Consider the following 18722-nt stretch of genomic DNA (forward strand, 5'->3'; position numbering starts at 1 on the left):
ACGATTGCCTGTGTGCGGTATCCCGGCTTGTCTATTAAAACGATGTTGAATGTCGAATCTACGTTATCATGGGCCTTAGTGCACCACGGTACTAGCGGCGCAAAGGAATGGAACGTCTGTGGCTGGAAGGGGTGAGAGGTTTGGTCACCTCCTGCGACGGCGTTCTCGTCAAGTCTGTTGTCGCATGGGGAGGATGTGAGGACGAGCCGCTGATCTGTATGTCGTCCGTCAAGGGTTCCTAGTGTCCAGTATCGTATCTTGGTGGGGGTGATATCGTCTATTGGAATCGTCTCAGGTGATATGATCGTAGAGGAACTGGTAGGAGGTTGTGGCTGTTTCTTTGAAATAGACAAAGACTCAGATCAAGGGAGACAGAAAGAAGAGGTTCGTCCAAGGCCCAAGGCGAGATACAAGTTGGGTAGCCCTGGTAAGGGTAGGTACATGCAATCAAAGGGTGACGGTACTTAGACCGGGGCATGAGACGTGTCAAGGTAGGTCACGTGGTGGAGGCGCTTACAGCGGGTCATCAGGCGCTGTTCCACTGTATCACAGCGCTATCTTGCACTAAAGTTGGCGCCCGTCGGGGTGGTTCAATGCCGCAGGCCCATGTGAGTTGCTGGAACAGAGTTGGACGTCTCCCTTACCTTAGGTATTCATGGACACTATAACTCTGGGCGGAAAGTATCTTGAAGATATACTAAGAATGAACATACAACATGGCTTCCTGCCAGATATCTGTGCTAACCAGACAGCAGTGCATGACTGAGAAATCATGTGTCAGAAACCTAAGTTGCCTAGTCATTATGGATGTGGCCATGAAGCCTTGCTTTGAGTTTCTAACTCGCTGAACGTCTGTGCTGGGCTGGTCAATGTCCCCTTCAATCCCTCGAATCAGAAGCAGGAGTAAAGAGCCCTGAAAAAGGGTCCATCCTTACTTGCCCAGAATGAAACCGATAGACAAGCTCATTTTCCTCTTGGCCAGGTTAATAAAAGGTTTCGTCTCTCATATCCGAAAGGACGGTCTTGTCACCTCTGCGGTGCGCATGGCAATCTACTTGCTGTGATGGATGGTGAATATCACATAACGTAGCGGCTAATATCATTGAGGGGGTGCCATGGTAACAGGACCGAACAATCGCGGTCGTTTTGACCAGTGAGGAATGTCTCTTGTGGCATGGCTGTATGCTCCAGACAACACGAATAGCATTTCATTCAAAACACGCCAAATGACACAGTTGAGTCCTGGTTTAGATCAGTCTTCACGTAATGGGCTTCTAGCGTGAGCTATAATTATCTATCAGTGAAACAGACTGCACATGTGCGTTGGGCTTCATGTCTTGTGTATTATCTGGGCCTATCCGTACTATTGTTCGTAATAATAGCAGAGGAACGAGACTCAAATAACCTGGACAAAAGCTTCCCATCAGTATTATAAAAGTAAAGCCCACGTAAACCAGCTACTTGATACTTGGGCAGAATGCGCAAGGAAGGGAGGGAAACGCCGATTATAGTAAGTTAGTCAACTGCCCGTATCAACAATCACTAGGGGTCTCACCAGAATCTTACTATTTGCATACCAGCCTAATAAGCTGAGTGTGATTATGAACTTACAATAAAAGAATAAATAGGAGTTGCTCGAGAATACGAACTTATTTACTACACATGTCCAAAGGGCTTTACTGTATCAGCATTTATACTCATAGACAAAATTACGTAACTTCATTTTCTGTTTCGCTAAAGACCAATGATTTACCCTGGTTTATAGTCCAACGGCTGTGTAACTTTAGCATACACTTCTCCAAGTTTGTTTCGTTTCTCTGGAGTAATTCAGAGTCGCTTTGTTTTTTGTTTCCTGTAATAGATAGAGTGCTTGATGACCGCATGATCGGTCGCGTGTGGGTGTTATCCTTGTCTCAGATCAGCACAAAGCTATGATACTGTACCGAAGAGCCAAGGCCGGACCCATGCTTCTTTCTGTATCTTCGTATGGAAGAGTGGTCTACCATATGATTTATTCCTGTTTCGTAGTAGTTGCCGGGTTTTTGTTTAAGAATCTAATCGCATTGTTAGGGAATTTGTCCATTTCCATGTCGGTTGTATCAGGGTAAACAGAGTTGCATCGGTACTCCAAACACCACTACTCCGAGGGCAAGTCTACCCCGCTGAAGTTATTACGTATTGAACAAGAAGGGAGACAGATATACGGAGTGCCTACTTGAATCATGCGGGGAGGATTGTGATGACTCGGTTGCTCGGATAGGCATCACTCCGCACTGTCACAGATCTCCTTCATCTGAAGGGAGCATCAAAGCAACATCAAGCACTAAAGCATTCGTTACCAAACTTTCGCAACTTACATTTTCTCATGCTTAAGCTGGCCTCCATAATGATCTTCCTATGTGATTGTCCACAAAGTTCCTTGCTACTAGTCTTAAACCCACACATAAATAGAATGTGATTTCGTGTAACTAACACCCTTAACTTAGTAGGCACTGCGAGATATCGATTCTATGGGAGGCAATAAAATTTAGAATCTCTATATAAAAGAGTAGATGGCCAATGTAGGTCTAGTATATTTTGGCAAGCATTTAGACCAGTGACCATGGCCCCTTCGTCTGACGCCTGAAGTTCTCTCGTTCCCCGAGACCATTCAACCGCTAATAGTACATATGCTCGCATTGTCGCCTCACTCATTCCTCTGGAACAAGGAATATCCTTTTTCCTCTCACTCGTCACTTCAGGCTCTAGGTAAAGGGAATTAAAATATAAGCCGGGATTGTTACTCTGTGTGAACCCCGGTGTAGATGATTGTGTGACTGAGTCTGATTGTCAGGCAGGACTGTCCATTGGATTCGACAAATGAGGATGGGCTCTGTAGGCTTAGGGTATAAAGGGTTATTATGAGTCGGCTTGGTTGAGTGGCTCAGTAGGTATATAAGCAACTCAGGATAGGCAGGAGAATAAATGCATGGTCCTTATGAAGCTTTGTTTCAAACAATCAGCGAATTGCGTGGAGAGCTATGATAACGGGCCAAGTAAAACATGGTATGCTCGAGAGGAATCAAGACTACTTTAAGACTTGGGGAATCTACTTATTTATAGGCAATAAAGAGAGAAACTATGACGTCTTTCTCGTTACTGTGGATTCTGTTTTCCAAGACTTGAAGTTGTATTGCTTGTGCAGGGTAAGGGGCTTTCAAAGCAAAACGGTGACAAGAACTCAATCTCAAACAGTCATCTCCACGATTGCCGACCATTAACCGTTTAGAGAGCATCACTGAATGAGCTTCCCCTGGTCTAGGCCCAAACAACTCCTCGAGGCGGACAGGCACCTCGTCAGAGGTGAAGCTGATGCGACTAGTCCGAAAGGGGTAAAGCCTTTGACTCCCGATTCTTGGGGCCACCTAGAAATTATCTCTACCTCTGAGGTAGCCTTGCTGGAGCTACGAAAATCCACCTCCCCGTGATTGCCTCCCTGTCTTCCATTCCACATAGTCACCTCTTTTGATACCCATTCATCCTCTTCCAGGAGCTCTATCTCATTATCAGAGCATCCTTTCTCACCGCCCACGCGATTATCCGAACACGCGAACCTCCGACCGACTTCGAGCGCATAGAATCAGTTGATTGATAGAATGGCTGCTGTGAGTGCTCTCTCCATGACATGGCCCCTTCTATTATCCGCTATTTGCCCATCTCCCTCGAACTGTTCACGGCTTTCCACATGCGAGCATAGGCTCGTATTATTTGCAACACCTTGCCAGATAGCCCATGGCCATTTCTGCCTCTCTCGCATTCTTCGCGTTGCCTTATTCCCAAGCCCGCCTTCTCCCCGCTCGCGTGTTGTCCCGCCGTTGCGCCCCGTTAGATGGCCTCAACTTCGAGATCCGCAACTCCAAGTTCATATGCACTTCCACGAAAATGCGATTACCCCGACTGCGCAGTCGGGCACTTTGAAGAAACATTAGCTAACACATCCCCAACAGCCGCGAGCATACAATAACCCGGGCCCAGGCTACCTTCAGAACGGTGCTGGTGGTCTTCCTCCCACTGGTGCTGCACCACTTTTGCCCAACCAGGGCCGTGTCCTTCAAACCGGCCCTCTAAGAGTTCTGTGTATTGCCGATGTTCGAGGTTGGTAATTATGGGCGACGCAGTCGGACGAACACTGAACACCATATAGGTAACCTGAGATCACTCAATGATCTTGCGAAACAAGCCCGAGCTGACCATATCATCCACACCGGTGATTTTGGTTTCTACGACGACACTTCCCTGGAACGAATCGCCGAGAAGACGCTTAAGCATGTTGCGCAGTATTCGCCCTTGATTTCCGAGCCCGTAAAGAAGGCTATTCAGCAAGGAGGACCAGGCCCCGTAAAGTCCCGATTTCCGCCAAATGAGCTTCCTCTCTCGGAGCTGCCTCTCCTTATCAGCGGTGAGGTTAAGCTTGATGTTCCCGTCTATACCGTCTGGGGTGCTTGCGAAGATGTTCGAGTACTAGAGAAGTTCCGAACCGGCGAGTACAAGGTCCCAAACCTGCACATCATCGACGAGGCTCGATCAATGCTACTGGAGGTTGGCGGTGTCAAGTTGCGGCTACTTGGTCTTGGTGGTGCTGTCGTCATGCATAAACTTTTTGATAATGGCGAAGGCCGTACTACCATTGCTGGTGGTCAGGGCACTATGTGGACAACTCTTCTCCAAATGGGTGAGCTTGTCGACACGGCGCACCGAGTTTACGATCCTACCGAAACCCGCATCTTTATCACACATGCGTCCCCTGCTCGTGAGGGTATCTTGAACCAGCTCTCAGTAACTCTCAAGGCCGACTTCTCTATCTCTGCCGGACTCCACTTCCGATATGGTAGCTCTTACAATGAGTTCAGCGTCAACCCTACCCTCGACCATTACCGTGGCAAGCTTGCTGCTTCCAAGGCTTCCTTCAACGACGTCTGGGAGACTGTCAAGAGTGAGGTGGAGCCTGCTATCCAACAGAATGAGGCCCAACAAAACCTTCTGAAGAATGCCCTGCAAATCGTCGAGAAGATGCCAACCACTGCTGCTGGTGGCAACCCCTTTGGCGGCCCGGCTGCTGGCCAGGCTGCCCTCGGACAAGTCGACGAGAGTGCCTTCAAGAATATGTGGAATTTTAACCTCGCTGATGCGGCTTTTGGCTACCTGGTCCTCGAGATTCAGGATGGCCGTATTGGTACTGAGATGCGTGCTCAAGGCTTCAATTTCTCTCACCGTGGCGCCAAGCAGCAGCCCGGAATTCCTGCCACCACAGCTGGTCCAGCTGGTATTCCTTCTCCTGCCCCTCCCTCGACCCAGTCCAGTGTTCCCCCTCCTACCAGCCGACAGCCTTCGACCGTCCAGGCTGCTAAGCCTGCTGTCGCAACTCCTCTGCCTGGCCCACCCAAGCCAGCGACTCCCCAACCTGCCCCAAGCTCGAACAGTCCTGCTCCCGCCCCGCCCAGCAAAGACACCGAGAAGGCCACAGCTCCGGCTTCCGCTCCAGCTAACGGCTCAGCGCACCCTGAGCGTGTTTCTTCTCCCGCCCCCAAGACACCTGCCTCGGATATCATCGGTCTTTTCATTATGAATGTCAACACCGAGGATCAGTGCCGAGATCTGTTCAGCGAAGAGGACAAGAACAAGATTCTCAAGGTTGACAAGTGGGGCAATTCAAACAAGGTCGTTCAGTTCAAGACAACAGAGGACCGTGATGCTGCTTTGGCCAGACTTCCTGAGGATGTCAAGACTAGGACCCAGGAGGATCGATCCAAGCCTCTGGTCAAGATTTTCCAACATCGTGAGGGCAAGACATATGCCAACCGAGGTGGTGCTGGTAACTGGGGTGCCAGCGGACGCGGCGGCGCCACTAACACCAGTGGATATCGCAGCGCTGGAGGAGCCAGTGATTCCGAGTCTAACCGACGAGGTGGACGAGGTGGTCGCGGTCGTGGTGGAGATCGCGGACGGGGTGGACGTGGACGAGGAGGCCTTAAGGGCGAGACAGGCACCTCTTCACCTGGCGCCGCTCCCGCCACACCAGCCGCCGATTAATATCATACTCAAAATTTGAGTGTCACTACACAACCGTTCTGAGGCCTTGGTCCTTCCACGCGCCTTTTATTATCTTTGCCTGCTTTTTTTTTGGGCATCACCTGCTTGTTACGCCTTGATCTGATCTGATAGGGGCTTAAGCAACAGGAAAAGCGAGGATTTCTCACCGGCCTCGTTTTCATGTATCGTGTACCTAATGAGATTTCGGAGTCGAAAATCCTTGACATCGAGGGTACGGCTTCTTTAGTTTTGACCTGTATGGAGTTCAGTTGTGAAGAGAATTAAAAAAAACATCGTTCTGGGCCCTGGAAAGCATTTCGGAGACGTGGATGTGATGATGACGTTCACGGAAGCTGGATTAGGGGAGCAGGTTGAGGACGATCTGGAATGAATTAACTTCCTATTGTACAATGCTAGACTCTGATTGACTATTCGTGATGCTGATCGTGATTGATGGACTATTTTACAGACTAAATTACATGTGTATCTTTTAGCCACCTCATACAGGCTTCATGCCCTTGTGAATAGCGGCAATACCGCCAGTCAGGTCTTCGTAGCCTTCTCCAGCAACGACAAAACCTGCATCCTTGATCATGTTTCTGAACTCGGTCTGGCTGGGAAATCTCTCAATACTCTCGACCAAATACTGGTAGCTGTCGCGGTCGCCTGCCACTAGTTGACCGATTAAAGGAATGCCCTTGAAGGACCACTGCTTGTAGATAGTGTTGAAGATGGGGTGCTTGTCAACCTTTGAGAACTCAAGGCAGGCAAACACACCACCAGGCTTCAAAACTCGATGGGCTTCCTTCAAAGCAGCAGGGATGTTGGAGAAGTTGCGAATACCGAACGCAACTGTGTAAAGATCGAGCGAGTTATCCTCAATCTGCGAGGGCAGGACTTCGGCGTTTGCCTCGAGAAAAGAGAGGGCGGATTGGTGGGACGCGGGGAGTGCAAGAGAACGCTGGCGACCAACTGCCAGCATATCGGGGTTAATGTCGGAGATAATAACGGAGACATTGGGGTTGCAGTTGAACTCGTGGGCGTGCTGAAGGTGTCGGAAAGCGATATCGCCAGTTCCGCCAGCAACATCGAGAATGCGCTGAGGTTGACCAGGGGGGTTCGTAGCACCAGGGTTGAGGGACGAGATAAAGTAGTCCCTACGTTTCGATGTTAGTTTGTTACGCCATGCGGTATAGGTAAAAATACTGAACGCACTTCCATAGACGATGAATACCCAGAGACATGAAATCATTCATCTTATCGTAGGATTCGGCGACACTTGTAAATACACCAGCAACACGCTGCTGCTTCTCTGCTTCAGTGACAGTCTCATATCCGAAGTGGGTAGGTCGATCAGATGTAGGGGTTGATTTGTCGCTACGGACGGCATTGGTAGAGCAAAATGGTCGGACGAAAGTAGGAGAACATCTCGAGGGTTTCAGTGTGCGGGGAAAGCCCCGGAGGGCTGTGCGTGAGGCCATTGTAAATGTAGTTGGGCCTCGGAGGTTATGGGAAGCTCTGGTTGAGGTCAGTTCGAAAATCATACGAGGCTGAGAGTTGGAGTTTTGCGGTGGGTCAGAAATCGTGGCGCGCCAGCCTTGTACCCACAGTGGCTGACGTTGATGTCAATATCGAATTGAGAGACTGGCAGTCAAGAACGTTGATGGAGGCATCTCATCTCACCTTTAGACGCTTTCCCCAGAGTCGGCAACAGTCGAAGCATTACCCTTGTTCTTTTCTTGGCGGTGCTTAAAGATGGCTTGAATGAAGGTGCGCACCCGGGTTTTCAACCACCAGGCAAGGAGTGCAAAAATTGCGAAGAGGGTAAGGAATATGATTGCGATTGCTACTGCTGGAGTGGCAGACATATCGAAAGTGGTATCGAAGTGTTGGACTAGATGTTACTGCTGAGGATGTCTTTCACGGTGTTGTTGTGCGAGATTCAGAAAGTATGAGGTCGAAGATGTTTCTCTATTATTTCAACCGCATGTTTGGCCAACTTTGACAGTGATTCTATGTACTGGTTGCCGTGGTGCAGATTGCTATATGTTAGTTGTGGTTGAGATTCACTGCCAGCTGGTGACAGCTGCATTCAAAAGTGGCAGATGCTACAGAGTAGAGCTGTGACTGGATCCATCTATGGAGATCTGGAGTTTATCGCGAGTGTGGGGTAGAGCGATAAGAACTTTGTGCGGGGGATAAGTCGGGGTCCTCATGGGTTATCATGGGTTCGGGCTTCATGGCTGGCATTAAACATGACATGATGAAAGGTAAACCAAGTTAGGAGGCACGGTGTAATAAGGTCTGACAAGGAAGTCAACCAATTGCCGGACAAGTAAGACACCCCTGGAAACAAATACTGGCTGAGGATGCCGAACATCGTCAAACCACGGCTTATTACTTTCTCGCCGTCTCGGCTTTCACGGGCTGGAGTCGGCTCAGGATGACGTCGCTTCCTCGCGGTCTCAGACACAACAGCCCCTCGGTAATACGGTCTACTATCTATCTGGCATATCATTGAAGTCTAGCGGTTTGAATAAAAGAAAACACAGCCCAGATTCTAATTGACCTCCAGAAACCCAAGCACCCACATACACATACACCATGAAGTCCCGAGCTCTGCGTCAAGTCGCCCTGCGGCGGGCCACCCTTTCTAGACCACATGTAACACCTTTTGCTATCCGATCAGCCAGCAGTGTATCTCAACGGCCAAATTCCAATTTTGTCTCCTTTCCCGGTGCTTTGAAGAGCGCATTCACAAGCTCTCTCAAGTTCGAGGACCCCGAGTCGTATCCTGCCTTATCGACGTATCGCGTTGTAGATCAGCATGGAGTTGTGGTGGATGAATCGTTCAAACCTGATATCTCCGACGAGGAGGTTATTCGCCTATACAAAGATATGGTTTTCATCTCAATCATGGACCTGATTATGTTTGATGCGCAGAGACAAGGTCGACTGAGCTTCTATATGGTTAGTGCTGGCGAGGAGGCCGTCAGCATTGGAAGTTCAAGCGTGCTCGATAAAGACGATGTCATGTTCTGTCAATACAGAGAACAGGGCGTGTTTAAGGAGCGAGGATTTACAGCCAAGGATTTCATGAGCCAATTGTTTGGAAACAAGAACGACCCAAGTCGAGGACGAAGCATGCCTGTCCATTACGGAAGCAAAGAGCTGAATATTGTGAGTACGATGCGAGACGTCACCCGTAATTCAGAACTAACACTATGACATAGCATTCAATTTCATCTCCATTAGCGACACAACTTCCCCAGGCTTCCGGTGCCGCTTATGCTCTTAAGATGCAAAAGCTTCAAGACCCCAGTTCCAAAGCTCGTGTGGTAGCAGCCTACTTTGGTGAGGGTGCGGCTAGTGAAGGAGACTTCCACGCTGCTCTCAACATTGCCGCAACACGATCGTGCCCTGTTATCTTCATCTGCAGAAACAACGGATATGCTATCTCAACGCCTACACTAGACCAATACCGTGGTGATGGTATCGCCAGCCGTGGTATTGGCTACGGTATTGATACAATCCGAATAGACGGTAACGATATCTGGGCTGTCAGAGAAGCTACAAAGAAGGCGCGTGAGATGGCCCTTGAAGATGGTGGCAAGCCAGTTCTCATTGAAGCCATGACCTACCGTGTCTCTCATCACAGCACATCAGACGACTCGTTCGCCTACCGTGCACGTGTAGAAGTCGAAGACTGGAAGCGTCGCGATAACCCTATCACTCGACTACGAAAGTGGATGGAAGCAAAGGGTATCTGGGATGAGGCCAAGGAGAAGGAGGCTCGCAGCGATCTTCGCAAGGAGATATTGAAGGCGTTCAGTGAGGCAGAGCGGGAGAAGAAGCCTCCGATTCGGGACATGTTTGAGGATATCTACGAGGAGTTGACAGATGATTTGAAGGCCCAGATGAAGGAGCTTAAGGAGATGCTGGACAAGTATCCCGAGGAGTATGATGTTGCTGAGTTCGAGGGTGGCAAGGATAGCTTGAAGCCATAAGATAGAAGTTGTAATGGGGCGAAGAATAGCTCAACCGATGCAAAATCAAAGAACAATCTCGAATGATATCCTAATCATATTCAGAAAGGAAAAAAATCAACCTGTGCGCGTAAAGTAGAGTAATAAGTGACATCAGTTTGTGGTTCTTCTTAGTAATGTTTGTGTTGTGCATCCACCAGATGACCTTGGTTTCGAGCATATCTCGTGGGGCTTATGATGGCCAAAGGTGTTCTTCTGAAAACTATAATAAGCTTAGATCTTATGCAAATACTAAGGTAGTCGGTTCCTCCATCCCGTCTAGTACAACGAAATCTAAAGATCAAAGTACCTTGTTGTCACGCGGGCAACTCAGAATTAACCAAATAGCGACAGAATGAATCATCCGAGAATGACGATTAGACTCAGTGAGCCAGAGTCAGACAGCCGTCACATTTTTGTGCTATGAATATGATTTATATCAAATTATATCATCTTAAGTCCAGTAACTTGAGGCTCTCTTGGTACATTCAGCCGCGCAATATCCGATGTTGATGGCTACCTAGGTACCTAATGATGGTTGTCACATTCAATTAGCGTGGCCTCTCCAGTGGGTTTTACTCAGTAACTAAAAGCATAGACGCCACTATGGACCTAAGCGGGCTGCTCCACATGCTGAGAACGGATCTCAAACCGCACCTTGATAATATTGTTTCGTGATGTTGAATCACTTAGGTTTGGACGATATTTTCATACACGGAAGGGTAATCTCAGTCCTTGGTCGGTTCCAAGAGAATTCCATGAGTATGGTTGTTCAATGTATAACAGAAGTTATGACTAAAAGGGGTGATAAGTGCATCATGTACGGAGTAATGTGAACAGAAACGGCACAAGACCACCCGGCCATGTTAGAAGCAAAGGCCCCTCAGCCCCTCTCCGAGCCGGCACAGTGCATGTTTGTTTGCAGTTGATAAGGCTGGCTCAACAGAATCACAGTGCCTTGAGTTCGTGGAATACATGACAAGTCTCCAGCTTTATCGCAAACGTAGATTACGTCGTACTCCGTACACTCAGTGCTGCATGTGTTTTTCGCCTCGAGCCGTGTGTCCAGTATCCTCAGGGCCGCAGATAGTGGAGTCGACCAGCTCACACACGTCAACCCGACCTGACCGTCCGTCAACCACCACATCCATCCAATTGAAGCGCCATCATCCTCCCTCTTCTCCCCCAGACAAGACTCGTATCTGTAAACCCAAAACCCAAAAAAACACCACTCACCTCCCTCCTCCTCCAATCTTATTCTCACCTCCAGAGTGCCATTTCTCCCCGAGACTTTATTCTGTAACTCCAAGTCTGGCTTCATCTGCAGCACAGAAGCATATCCTTAAACCGCATCATCTCTACACCGTAACTACCTTACCTTAATCGATAACCCGCTATCGCTCTCGTCATCAGTTCATCGCCTTCTCGACTTTCGGAGAGAAACAACGACCCCGCCGCGCCCGCGCCTGCCCGCTGCCTTCCTGATGGCGTAGGTCGTCTGGGCATGGCAGAACGAACATCGGCAGGTGATAACGAAGTGCGACTTCCTTCTACCTCGACAACCTCAACTGCCAATCTCTCTCCCGCTTCCGCCGCTTCAGCCCATAGGTAGGGTCAACCCTTTTATCCTTCCCCCGTCTGTTGCCCATCCATCTTCACTCTTGACTTCCACTGTCACTCGACTGCACTGCACTGCACTGGCCTACGCCTGCTTCACTTCACTTAACTTTCTCATTTCTTCACCTCCTATCATCTGCCTGCGCCTGCGTTTGCGTCTCCATCTCGTCTTGTCTGTTACTCACCCTGTCGCTCCGCTCTTTGCGTTGCTCAAACGGGACAGACACCCTCGTCATCCCAGCACTGCCGCTGCTCGCTCGGCTCGTGGCTGCTCTGCTACGTTGCTGATTCACGCACATCGAGACAAGAAACCGCAAAACACATTTCGCACTTCCCAAGAAACTTGCACGCACGCACGCATGTCTTGAGTCAACTGCTGTTTTGTCCACCAAGACTTTTTGAGGTTGGCTCATAAACTACCTTGCAGCTAGCTATAGCTGTTTAATAGCCTCCTGCATTGACAAAGCTCTGTCATCCTTGGCCACAATCTAGGCCTTTGTAGAGCAAACACTGTCTTTGAAGCATTTGACTTTTTCAGCCACGGCTCGTGCTCGTGCTTCCTCTTTCCTCTTCCTCTTCCTCTTCCTCCTCCTCCTCCTCCATCTTCCGTGCGACATCCGTCAACATCATCTCTCACATCCTCCCCATTATTTGCCTTAACGTAGATGTATCGTCAAGCTCACGACAATTATGTCTTCTAGAATCACCAGATCTTCGGCTCGTCAAGCAGCGAGTCAGGCAGCCCAAACTAACAATATTGCTCCTGCCGCTGCTGACGTCCCGGCCGCACCCTCCACTACTCCATCCTCACGCAAGCGAAAAGGGCTCGCCGCCGAGAAAAGCCCCAACGACGCATTACCACCCTCTGGGTCTTCAGGTCGACGGTCCAAGAGACAAAAGATCCCCGAAGCCGTTCCACCTCCGAATACCAATAATAACAACCACACCTCATCCAGATCTCGGCGAAAGGGAAAGCCTGCTGTCGATATGGACAGCCCGGAGTAAGTCTTTGACGCAGAGAGCTCATGGTTGATGGCTCAGATTCAATGTATTAACGACCCTAGTAACAACCACCCCGGATCTGCGCATCCTGCAGAGCCCTCCGCCCCCTCAGGTTCTTCCAGCAGAAAATCGAGCCGTTCTAAGAAGACCACGGGACCTCCTTCGGGTTTGTATATCCTGTGGATATGTTGACTCTATTGAAGCATAGAACTGACAATGACTGTAGAGCCCACATCTGGTACAACTCTGACCACCAGAAGATCGAAACGGAATCTTGATAGCGCAGTTGATCAAGATACACCGATGACGGGTACCGACGAGAACAAAGACCCAGGACCACCACCACCCCCTCCTCCACCCATTGATAACCACGGCGATGACGATAGCGAAGACAATGACGAGGACGAAGATGAAGAGGGATCACGAAGGTACGACGAAGACGAAGACGACGATGACGACGACGATCCTTTTGGTGGATTTGGTGGCCCTCCAGGCAGTCTATCCAGCACACTCAGAGCACTAACAGGGATGATGTCTGGCCTGACATCTCGATTCCGGGAAATTCTTCACAATCTGCGAGTTGACGATCTCTCAGTACAACTAATAGCTCTGCAAGAGCTATCAGAAATACTTCTAGTTTCCAATGAAGACAACCTCTCTGGCCACTTTTCGCCCGATGCATATGTTAAGGAGCTGGTTTCTCTCATGAACAAGGAAGAAAGCCCCGAAATCATGTTACTCGCGTGCCGTTGCTTGGCAAATTTGATGGAGGCTTTGCCTGCCAGTGTTGCGAACGTCGTCTATGGAAGCGCCGTCCCTGTCCTGTGCCAAAAGCTCCTCGAAATCTCTTTTATCGATTTGGCAGAGCAGGCCTTGAGCACCTTGGAGAAGATATCAGTCGAATATCCTACCAGCATTGTTCGTGAGGGTGGCCTCACAGCTTGTTTGTCTTATCTCGACTTCTTTGCTACCGGCACGCAAAGAACTGCCGTTACTACCGCAGCAAACTGTTGCCGCAACATCCCCGAAGACTCTTTCCCAGTAGTGCGAGATGTTATGCCTACACTTCTCAATGTTCTCAATAGCAGTGATCAGCGGGTTGTGGAGCAGGCCTCGCTTTGCGTTTCTGGCATCGTTGAGAGTTTCAAGTACCATCCCTCCAAACTTGAGGAACTTGTTAGCGTCGACCTTCTTCGAGGTGTCCTGCGACTACTTGTTCCCGGTACGACCAACATGATTGGCTCTAGCATCCATACACAATTTCTCCGAGTTTTGGCATTCACTGCGCGAGCTAGCCCTCGTCTTTCCGCAGAGCTCTTCAAGCTTAATGTGGTAGAGACATTGTATCAAATCCTGACTGGAGTTTCACCACCCAGCGGTACCGAAGATGTTGCCTCCAAACTGGACAGTGTTATAATCATGCAGGCTCTCATCCATCGACCCCGAGATCAGATCATTGAGACGCTCAATGTTATTTGCGAATTACTGCCTAACCTACCACGAAACGCAGATCCCTCGTACGGTGATTTTGTTGAGCTTCAAGCCTCGGCAGATCCTACAAGCTCGACAGCCAGTGGGGGAAGGAACCGCAGATCTACGAATGAAAAGCGCATTGAGCTTCTTGAAGGGTGCAAAGACGAAGTTCGCCGTTTTGCGCTCATCATTTTCCCTACTTTGACGGACGCGTTCTCCAGTACTGTCAACTTGAGCGTCCGCCAAAAGGTCCTCACAGCACAATTGAAGATGCTCTCGAATCTTGATGAGGACATCTTGGTCGAGGCGCTTACTCCGGTACCTTACGCCTCTTTCCTCGCTTCTATTCTTTCACAACAAGACCACGCATCTCTGGTTATGCTTGGCCTGCAAGCGGCCGAGCTGTTACTAAGCCGACTCGACAAGATCTACCGGTATCAATTCTATCGCGAAGGAGTCTTCCTTGAGATCACCAAGATTGCTGAGGAGCAAGAGGCTGTTGAAGAGAAACCAAGCAAGGGCGAAAAACAGGAGTCTGAGGGCGAACAAGCAACAGAACAAGACAACGAACAGTCCTCGGACCAGGAATCTGAGCATGAGGAAGATGAAGAAGACGAGGAGCGCGAGTCCTCTGATGAGGAGGACGAAGACGAAGAGCATGATAACGAGAATGGCGAGACGCAGAATGAGGACATGTCTCCTGTTAGCTCCCGGGGATCTACCATGTCTCTCGAGGTCCCTCTTCATCGTCTTGTCTCTGACGTGCGATCCATGAAATCTCGAACTCGAGACGTCGCCAAGAAGTTTTTGGAGACCCATGAGACTGAAGGCCATGGTCAGGCTATGAAGCTCAAGGCAACAGCAATCCTTGATGCTCTTTCAGATTTGGCTGGCGAGCTTGAGGCCTTCTACCTCAAACCGATGCCCAGTAACGTTACGGCTGATAAAGGAAAGGAACTGTTCACCAAGCTTGCATCATATTTCGATACCGACGTCTTGGAAAGTGTTACGAGCGCAGAACTTCTGGCATCTGGTCTTGTTCGTGTGCTTCTAGAGGTTTTCAGCAACCCTGACGAGGAACTGGCCCGTGCCGCCCAGTCAACGTTCCTAGAAGTCTTCATGGCATACACCGTCAAGTCGAAGCCAAAAACTGCAACTGCAGAATCTCCGGCGACGCCTTTCAGCGTCATGATTCACAAGCTTCAGGACTTGCTCAGTAGGTCAGAGCATTTTGAGGTTATCACGGTGCATCATAACACATTTGACGGCAACCACAGTAGTCCTGCCTCCATGCTTGGGAAGCAGATTCGACTTCGTCTTGTTGCCGATGACGATTCCGAAATACCACGACCTTACCGCAATATAATGGTGTCAATTCATGCCATTGCTACTTTCAAATCCCTTGATGACTATTTACGACCTAGGATCAGTATCAATGAGCGATCTCGTGGCTCCGCCCGCAGGGATGGAGTTGCTCGAGCACTTGCCGCTATGGCAAATAGCGCGGGTCTTCCTCTGAGCAGCGCAGCAGCAGCTCGCCTAGCAGCAGCTGAACGATCAGGCCCGTTCTCGGGACCCCCGATACCGCCGCCGCCTGCTGTTGCTACTACAACGCCATCTGGCTCCCGAGCACTTCGCAAATCAAAGTCACAGGCTGCCCCTGCCACACCAGACCAATCTGCTGGGCCGTCTCGCGATAAAGGGGCGCTTAGACGCTCTTCAAGACGGCATGGCGCCGCTAATACACCCCCGGCTCCTCGACCTCCGCCCCTTGATGACGAGGAAATGCAAGATACACTAGAATGTGCCGACGAGAAGCAGCTGACTGATGACGATGACGTCGGAGAAAGCAGTGCATTGGATGCCATTGTTGGTGAGCTTGAAGAAGACATGCAAGAGGAATCAACGCCTGAGGATACTTCTGCCGTCAACATGGAGATCGCTACCGGCGGCCATGTCACAGCACGCAAGGAAGATGGCACTCGAATCGCGACACCAACTGGATCTGGTGTACCTAGCCGGGCGGGCGGATCCTCGATTGCCACCCAAGGCACACCTACTCCAGCCTCTTCATCGTCGAGGCCGATGTCTTATGCGTCCGCTCTCCAGGCAGTGCCCCAAGATTGGCACATCGAGTTCAGCCTTGACAACAAGCTGATCCCCAATGAGACTACCATCTACCGCGCTGTCCATACTTCAGCTTCCAACTCAGATGAGCATTTAAGCAGAAGCATCTGGTCCACTGTGCACCCAATCAAGTTCAAGCGTGTACCTGGGCCACCTCCTGCGGAATCTCTTTCATTTTCTTCTAACACGGAAGCTGATGGTGAAGATGAGCATGGAATCCCCGCTTCCCTTGCCAAGAACCCAACAACATCATCAATTCTACGCCTATTGAACATTCTTCACGATCTCAATTCGAACATTGAGGATGTTTTGATTGAGAAAAAGAACAGCGTTATTGGACTGAATGTTGAGCCGTTGTCGCAGTTCGTCAACACGAAACTCACAGCGAAGTTGAATCGTCAGTTGGAAGAGCCCCTGATTGTTGCCAGCAATTGCCTACCTAGTTGGGCGGAGGATTTAGCTCGTCTTTATCCCTTCCTCTTCCCATTCGAGACTCGACATCTATTCCTCCAATCTACATCTTTCGGATATGCCCGATCAATGGCGAGGTGGCAGAATACCCAGTCTGCGGAGGACAACCGAAGAGATCGAAATAACGAACGGCCATTCCTCGGTCGCCTTCAACGACAAAAGGTTAGGATCTCACGTCAGAAGATCCTTGAATCGGCCTTGAAAGTTATGGAGCTATATGGTGCTTCACAGAGTATTCTAGAAGTAGAGTATTTCGAGGAGGTGGGCACTGGTCTTGGTCCCACTCTCGAGTTCTACTCAACCGTCTCGAAAGAGTTCTCAAAGAGGAAGCTCAAACTCTGGCGCGAGGTCGATTCGAACAGCTCTGATGAGTTTGTGTCTGGAGCCACTGGGCTCTTCCCTCGGCCGCAGAGCGATGAAGAGGCTGGGACACCAAACGGAGAGCGGATTTTGCATCTCTTCAAGATGCTTGGAAAGTTTGTTGCGCGGTCCATGATCGACTCCCGAATCATCGACCTTCACTTCAACCCCATCTTCTTCCGCATCGGGGATGCAGTTTCATCCGGAGTCAAGCCATCATTGGGGGCTGTGAAGATTGTTGATCCTGTCCTTGCCCGTTCATTGAAGGCCATTAAGCAATTTGCCTTGGCCAAGAAGGAAATTGATGAGGACCCCAATCGTACACCAGCACAAAAGGTTGCCGACACAGAAAGCATTACGATCGATGGCGTTAAGCTTGATGACCTTTGTCTCGACTTCACTTTGCCAGGGTATCCTAATATTCAGCTAGAGGATAATGGCTCCCAGAAACGAGTCACTATTGACAATGTGGACTCGTATCTGGAGAAGGTCATTGATATGACTCTTGGGTCTGGCGTTCGTCGCCAAGTCGATGCCTTCCGTGCTGGGTTCTCACAGGTATTCCCCTACTCTGCACTCAGTGCTTTCACGCCGGACGAGTTAGTCACCTTGTTTGGCCGTGTAGACGAGGACTGGTCACTTGAAAGTATGTATAACCCTAAAGTTTTACCTTTGATGTGTGCTAATATTTCATCAGCTCTCCTTGACTCGATCAAGGCCGATCATGGCTACAACATGGATAGTAAGACGGTCAAGAATCTGCTTCATACAATGAGCGAATTCGATGCTTCGCAACGCCGTGACTTCTTACAGTTCACCACTGGAAGTCCAAAGCTCCCCATTGGAGGTATGTTTCGCCTCCTGGCTGTTGATGGTCAATTTCTAACTTTCGTTAGGATTCAAGTCTCTGACACCCATGTTTACTGTGGTCTGCAAACCCAGTGAGCACCCTTATACATCCGACGACTATCTTCCTAGTGTCATGACATGTGTCAACTACTTGAAGCTTCCAGACTACTCTACCATTGAGACCATGAGGAAGCAGCTTTTTACAGCAGTCAAGGAAGGCCAGGGAGCGTTCCATTTGTCGTAGATTGGTTTATTTCTGAAGTACTGCACGACACAATGCCTAGGGCCTCTCACGGTACCTGGGCAACAGAACAATGACAACGATGTTCTTTTCTTGGACGACTTGGCAGGAAAAGTTTTTATATTCGCTTGATGCCCCTGACGAAACAATACGCCCCCACGATGGACCGAAATGATGGAAATAGAAGGGCATCTGACGTGGCGCCCACAGTAACACAATATTGCATGGCTTGGGGGACGGCGCAGGACTTGTTTTTATGAGAATCATAGGAACGGCATGGCATATTTTTGAAGCCTCTTCCCAAGGATCAATGAAGGACAGGCAGGGCAATGATTAAGATACCGCCTTTACGTAAAGTAGTTATAGAGATGAAATTGTGTGTTTGTCTATTCCTTCCTCACTCCACAGTGGCTGCATAAATGCTGTTCGTGTTTCGCGTTATTAGTTGCGTGGATTATTAACAACAGAATATAGTTAAGTCGATGCTC

At 49.5% G+C, this 18722-nt stretch overlaps 4 protein-coding genes across 4 annotated transcripts; 3 read left to right on the plus strand and 1 right to left on the minus strand.

Moving 5' to 3' along the window:
- Positions 1-3635: 3635 nt before the first annotated feature.
- On the plus strand, positions 3636-6069 carry FSUBG_2558 (nucleolar rRNA processing GAR1; the record flags this gene model as incomplete). Its single annotated transcript, XM_036680343.1, has 3 exons — positions 3636-3644; positions 3987-4134; positions 4184-6069. The coding sequence occupies 3 exons, from the start codon at positions 3636-3638 to the stop codon at positions 6067-6069; spliced, it is 2043 nt and encodes a 680-aa protein (XP_036541827.1).
- Positions 6070-6568: 499 nt separating this feature from the next.
- Positions 6569-7550, minus strand: FSUBG_2559 (ubiquinone biosynthesis methyltransferase; the record flags this gene model as incomplete). Its single annotated transcript, XM_036680344.1, has 2 exons — positions 6569-7226; positions 7285-7550. 2 exons carry the CDS (start codon positions 7548-7550, stop codon positions 6569-6571), a joined length of 924 nt encoding a protein of 307 aa, XP_036541828.1.
- Positions 7551-8673: 1123 nt separating this feature from the next.
- On the plus strand, positions 8674-10076 carry FSUBG_2560 (pyruvate dehydrogenase (lipoamide) alpha chain precursor; the record flags this gene model as incomplete). The annotated part of the gene is made up of 2 exons (XM_036680346.1): positions 8674-9249; positions 9303-10076. The coding sequence occupies 2 exons, from the start codon at positions 8674-8676 to the stop codon at positions 10074-10076; spliced, it is 1350 nt and encodes a 449-aa protein (XP_036541829.1).
- Positions 10077-12401: 2325 nt separating this feature from the next.
- On the plus strand, positions 12402-18237 carry FSUBG_2561 (e3 ubiquitin ligase TRIP12; the record flags this gene model as incomplete). The annotated part of the gene is made up of 5 exons (XM_036680347.1): positions 12402-12712; positions 12776-12879; positions 12940-17790; positions 17842-17991; positions 18041-18237. 5 exons carry the CDS (start codon positions 12402-12404, stop codon positions 18235-18237), a joined length of 5613 nt encoding a protein of 1870 aa, XP_036541830.1.
- Positions 18238-18722: the final 485 nt, after the last annotated feature.

This window comes from Fusarium subglutinans (assembly GCF_013396075.1).
Source record: "Fusarium subglutinans strain NRRL 66333 chromosome Unknown NRRL66333_c0000023, whole genome shotgun sequence".
In the NCBI taxonomy this organism is placed as follows: domain Eukaryota; kingdom Fungi; phylum Ascomycota; class Sordariomycetes; order Hypocreales; family Nectriaceae; genus Fusarium; species Fusarium subglutinans.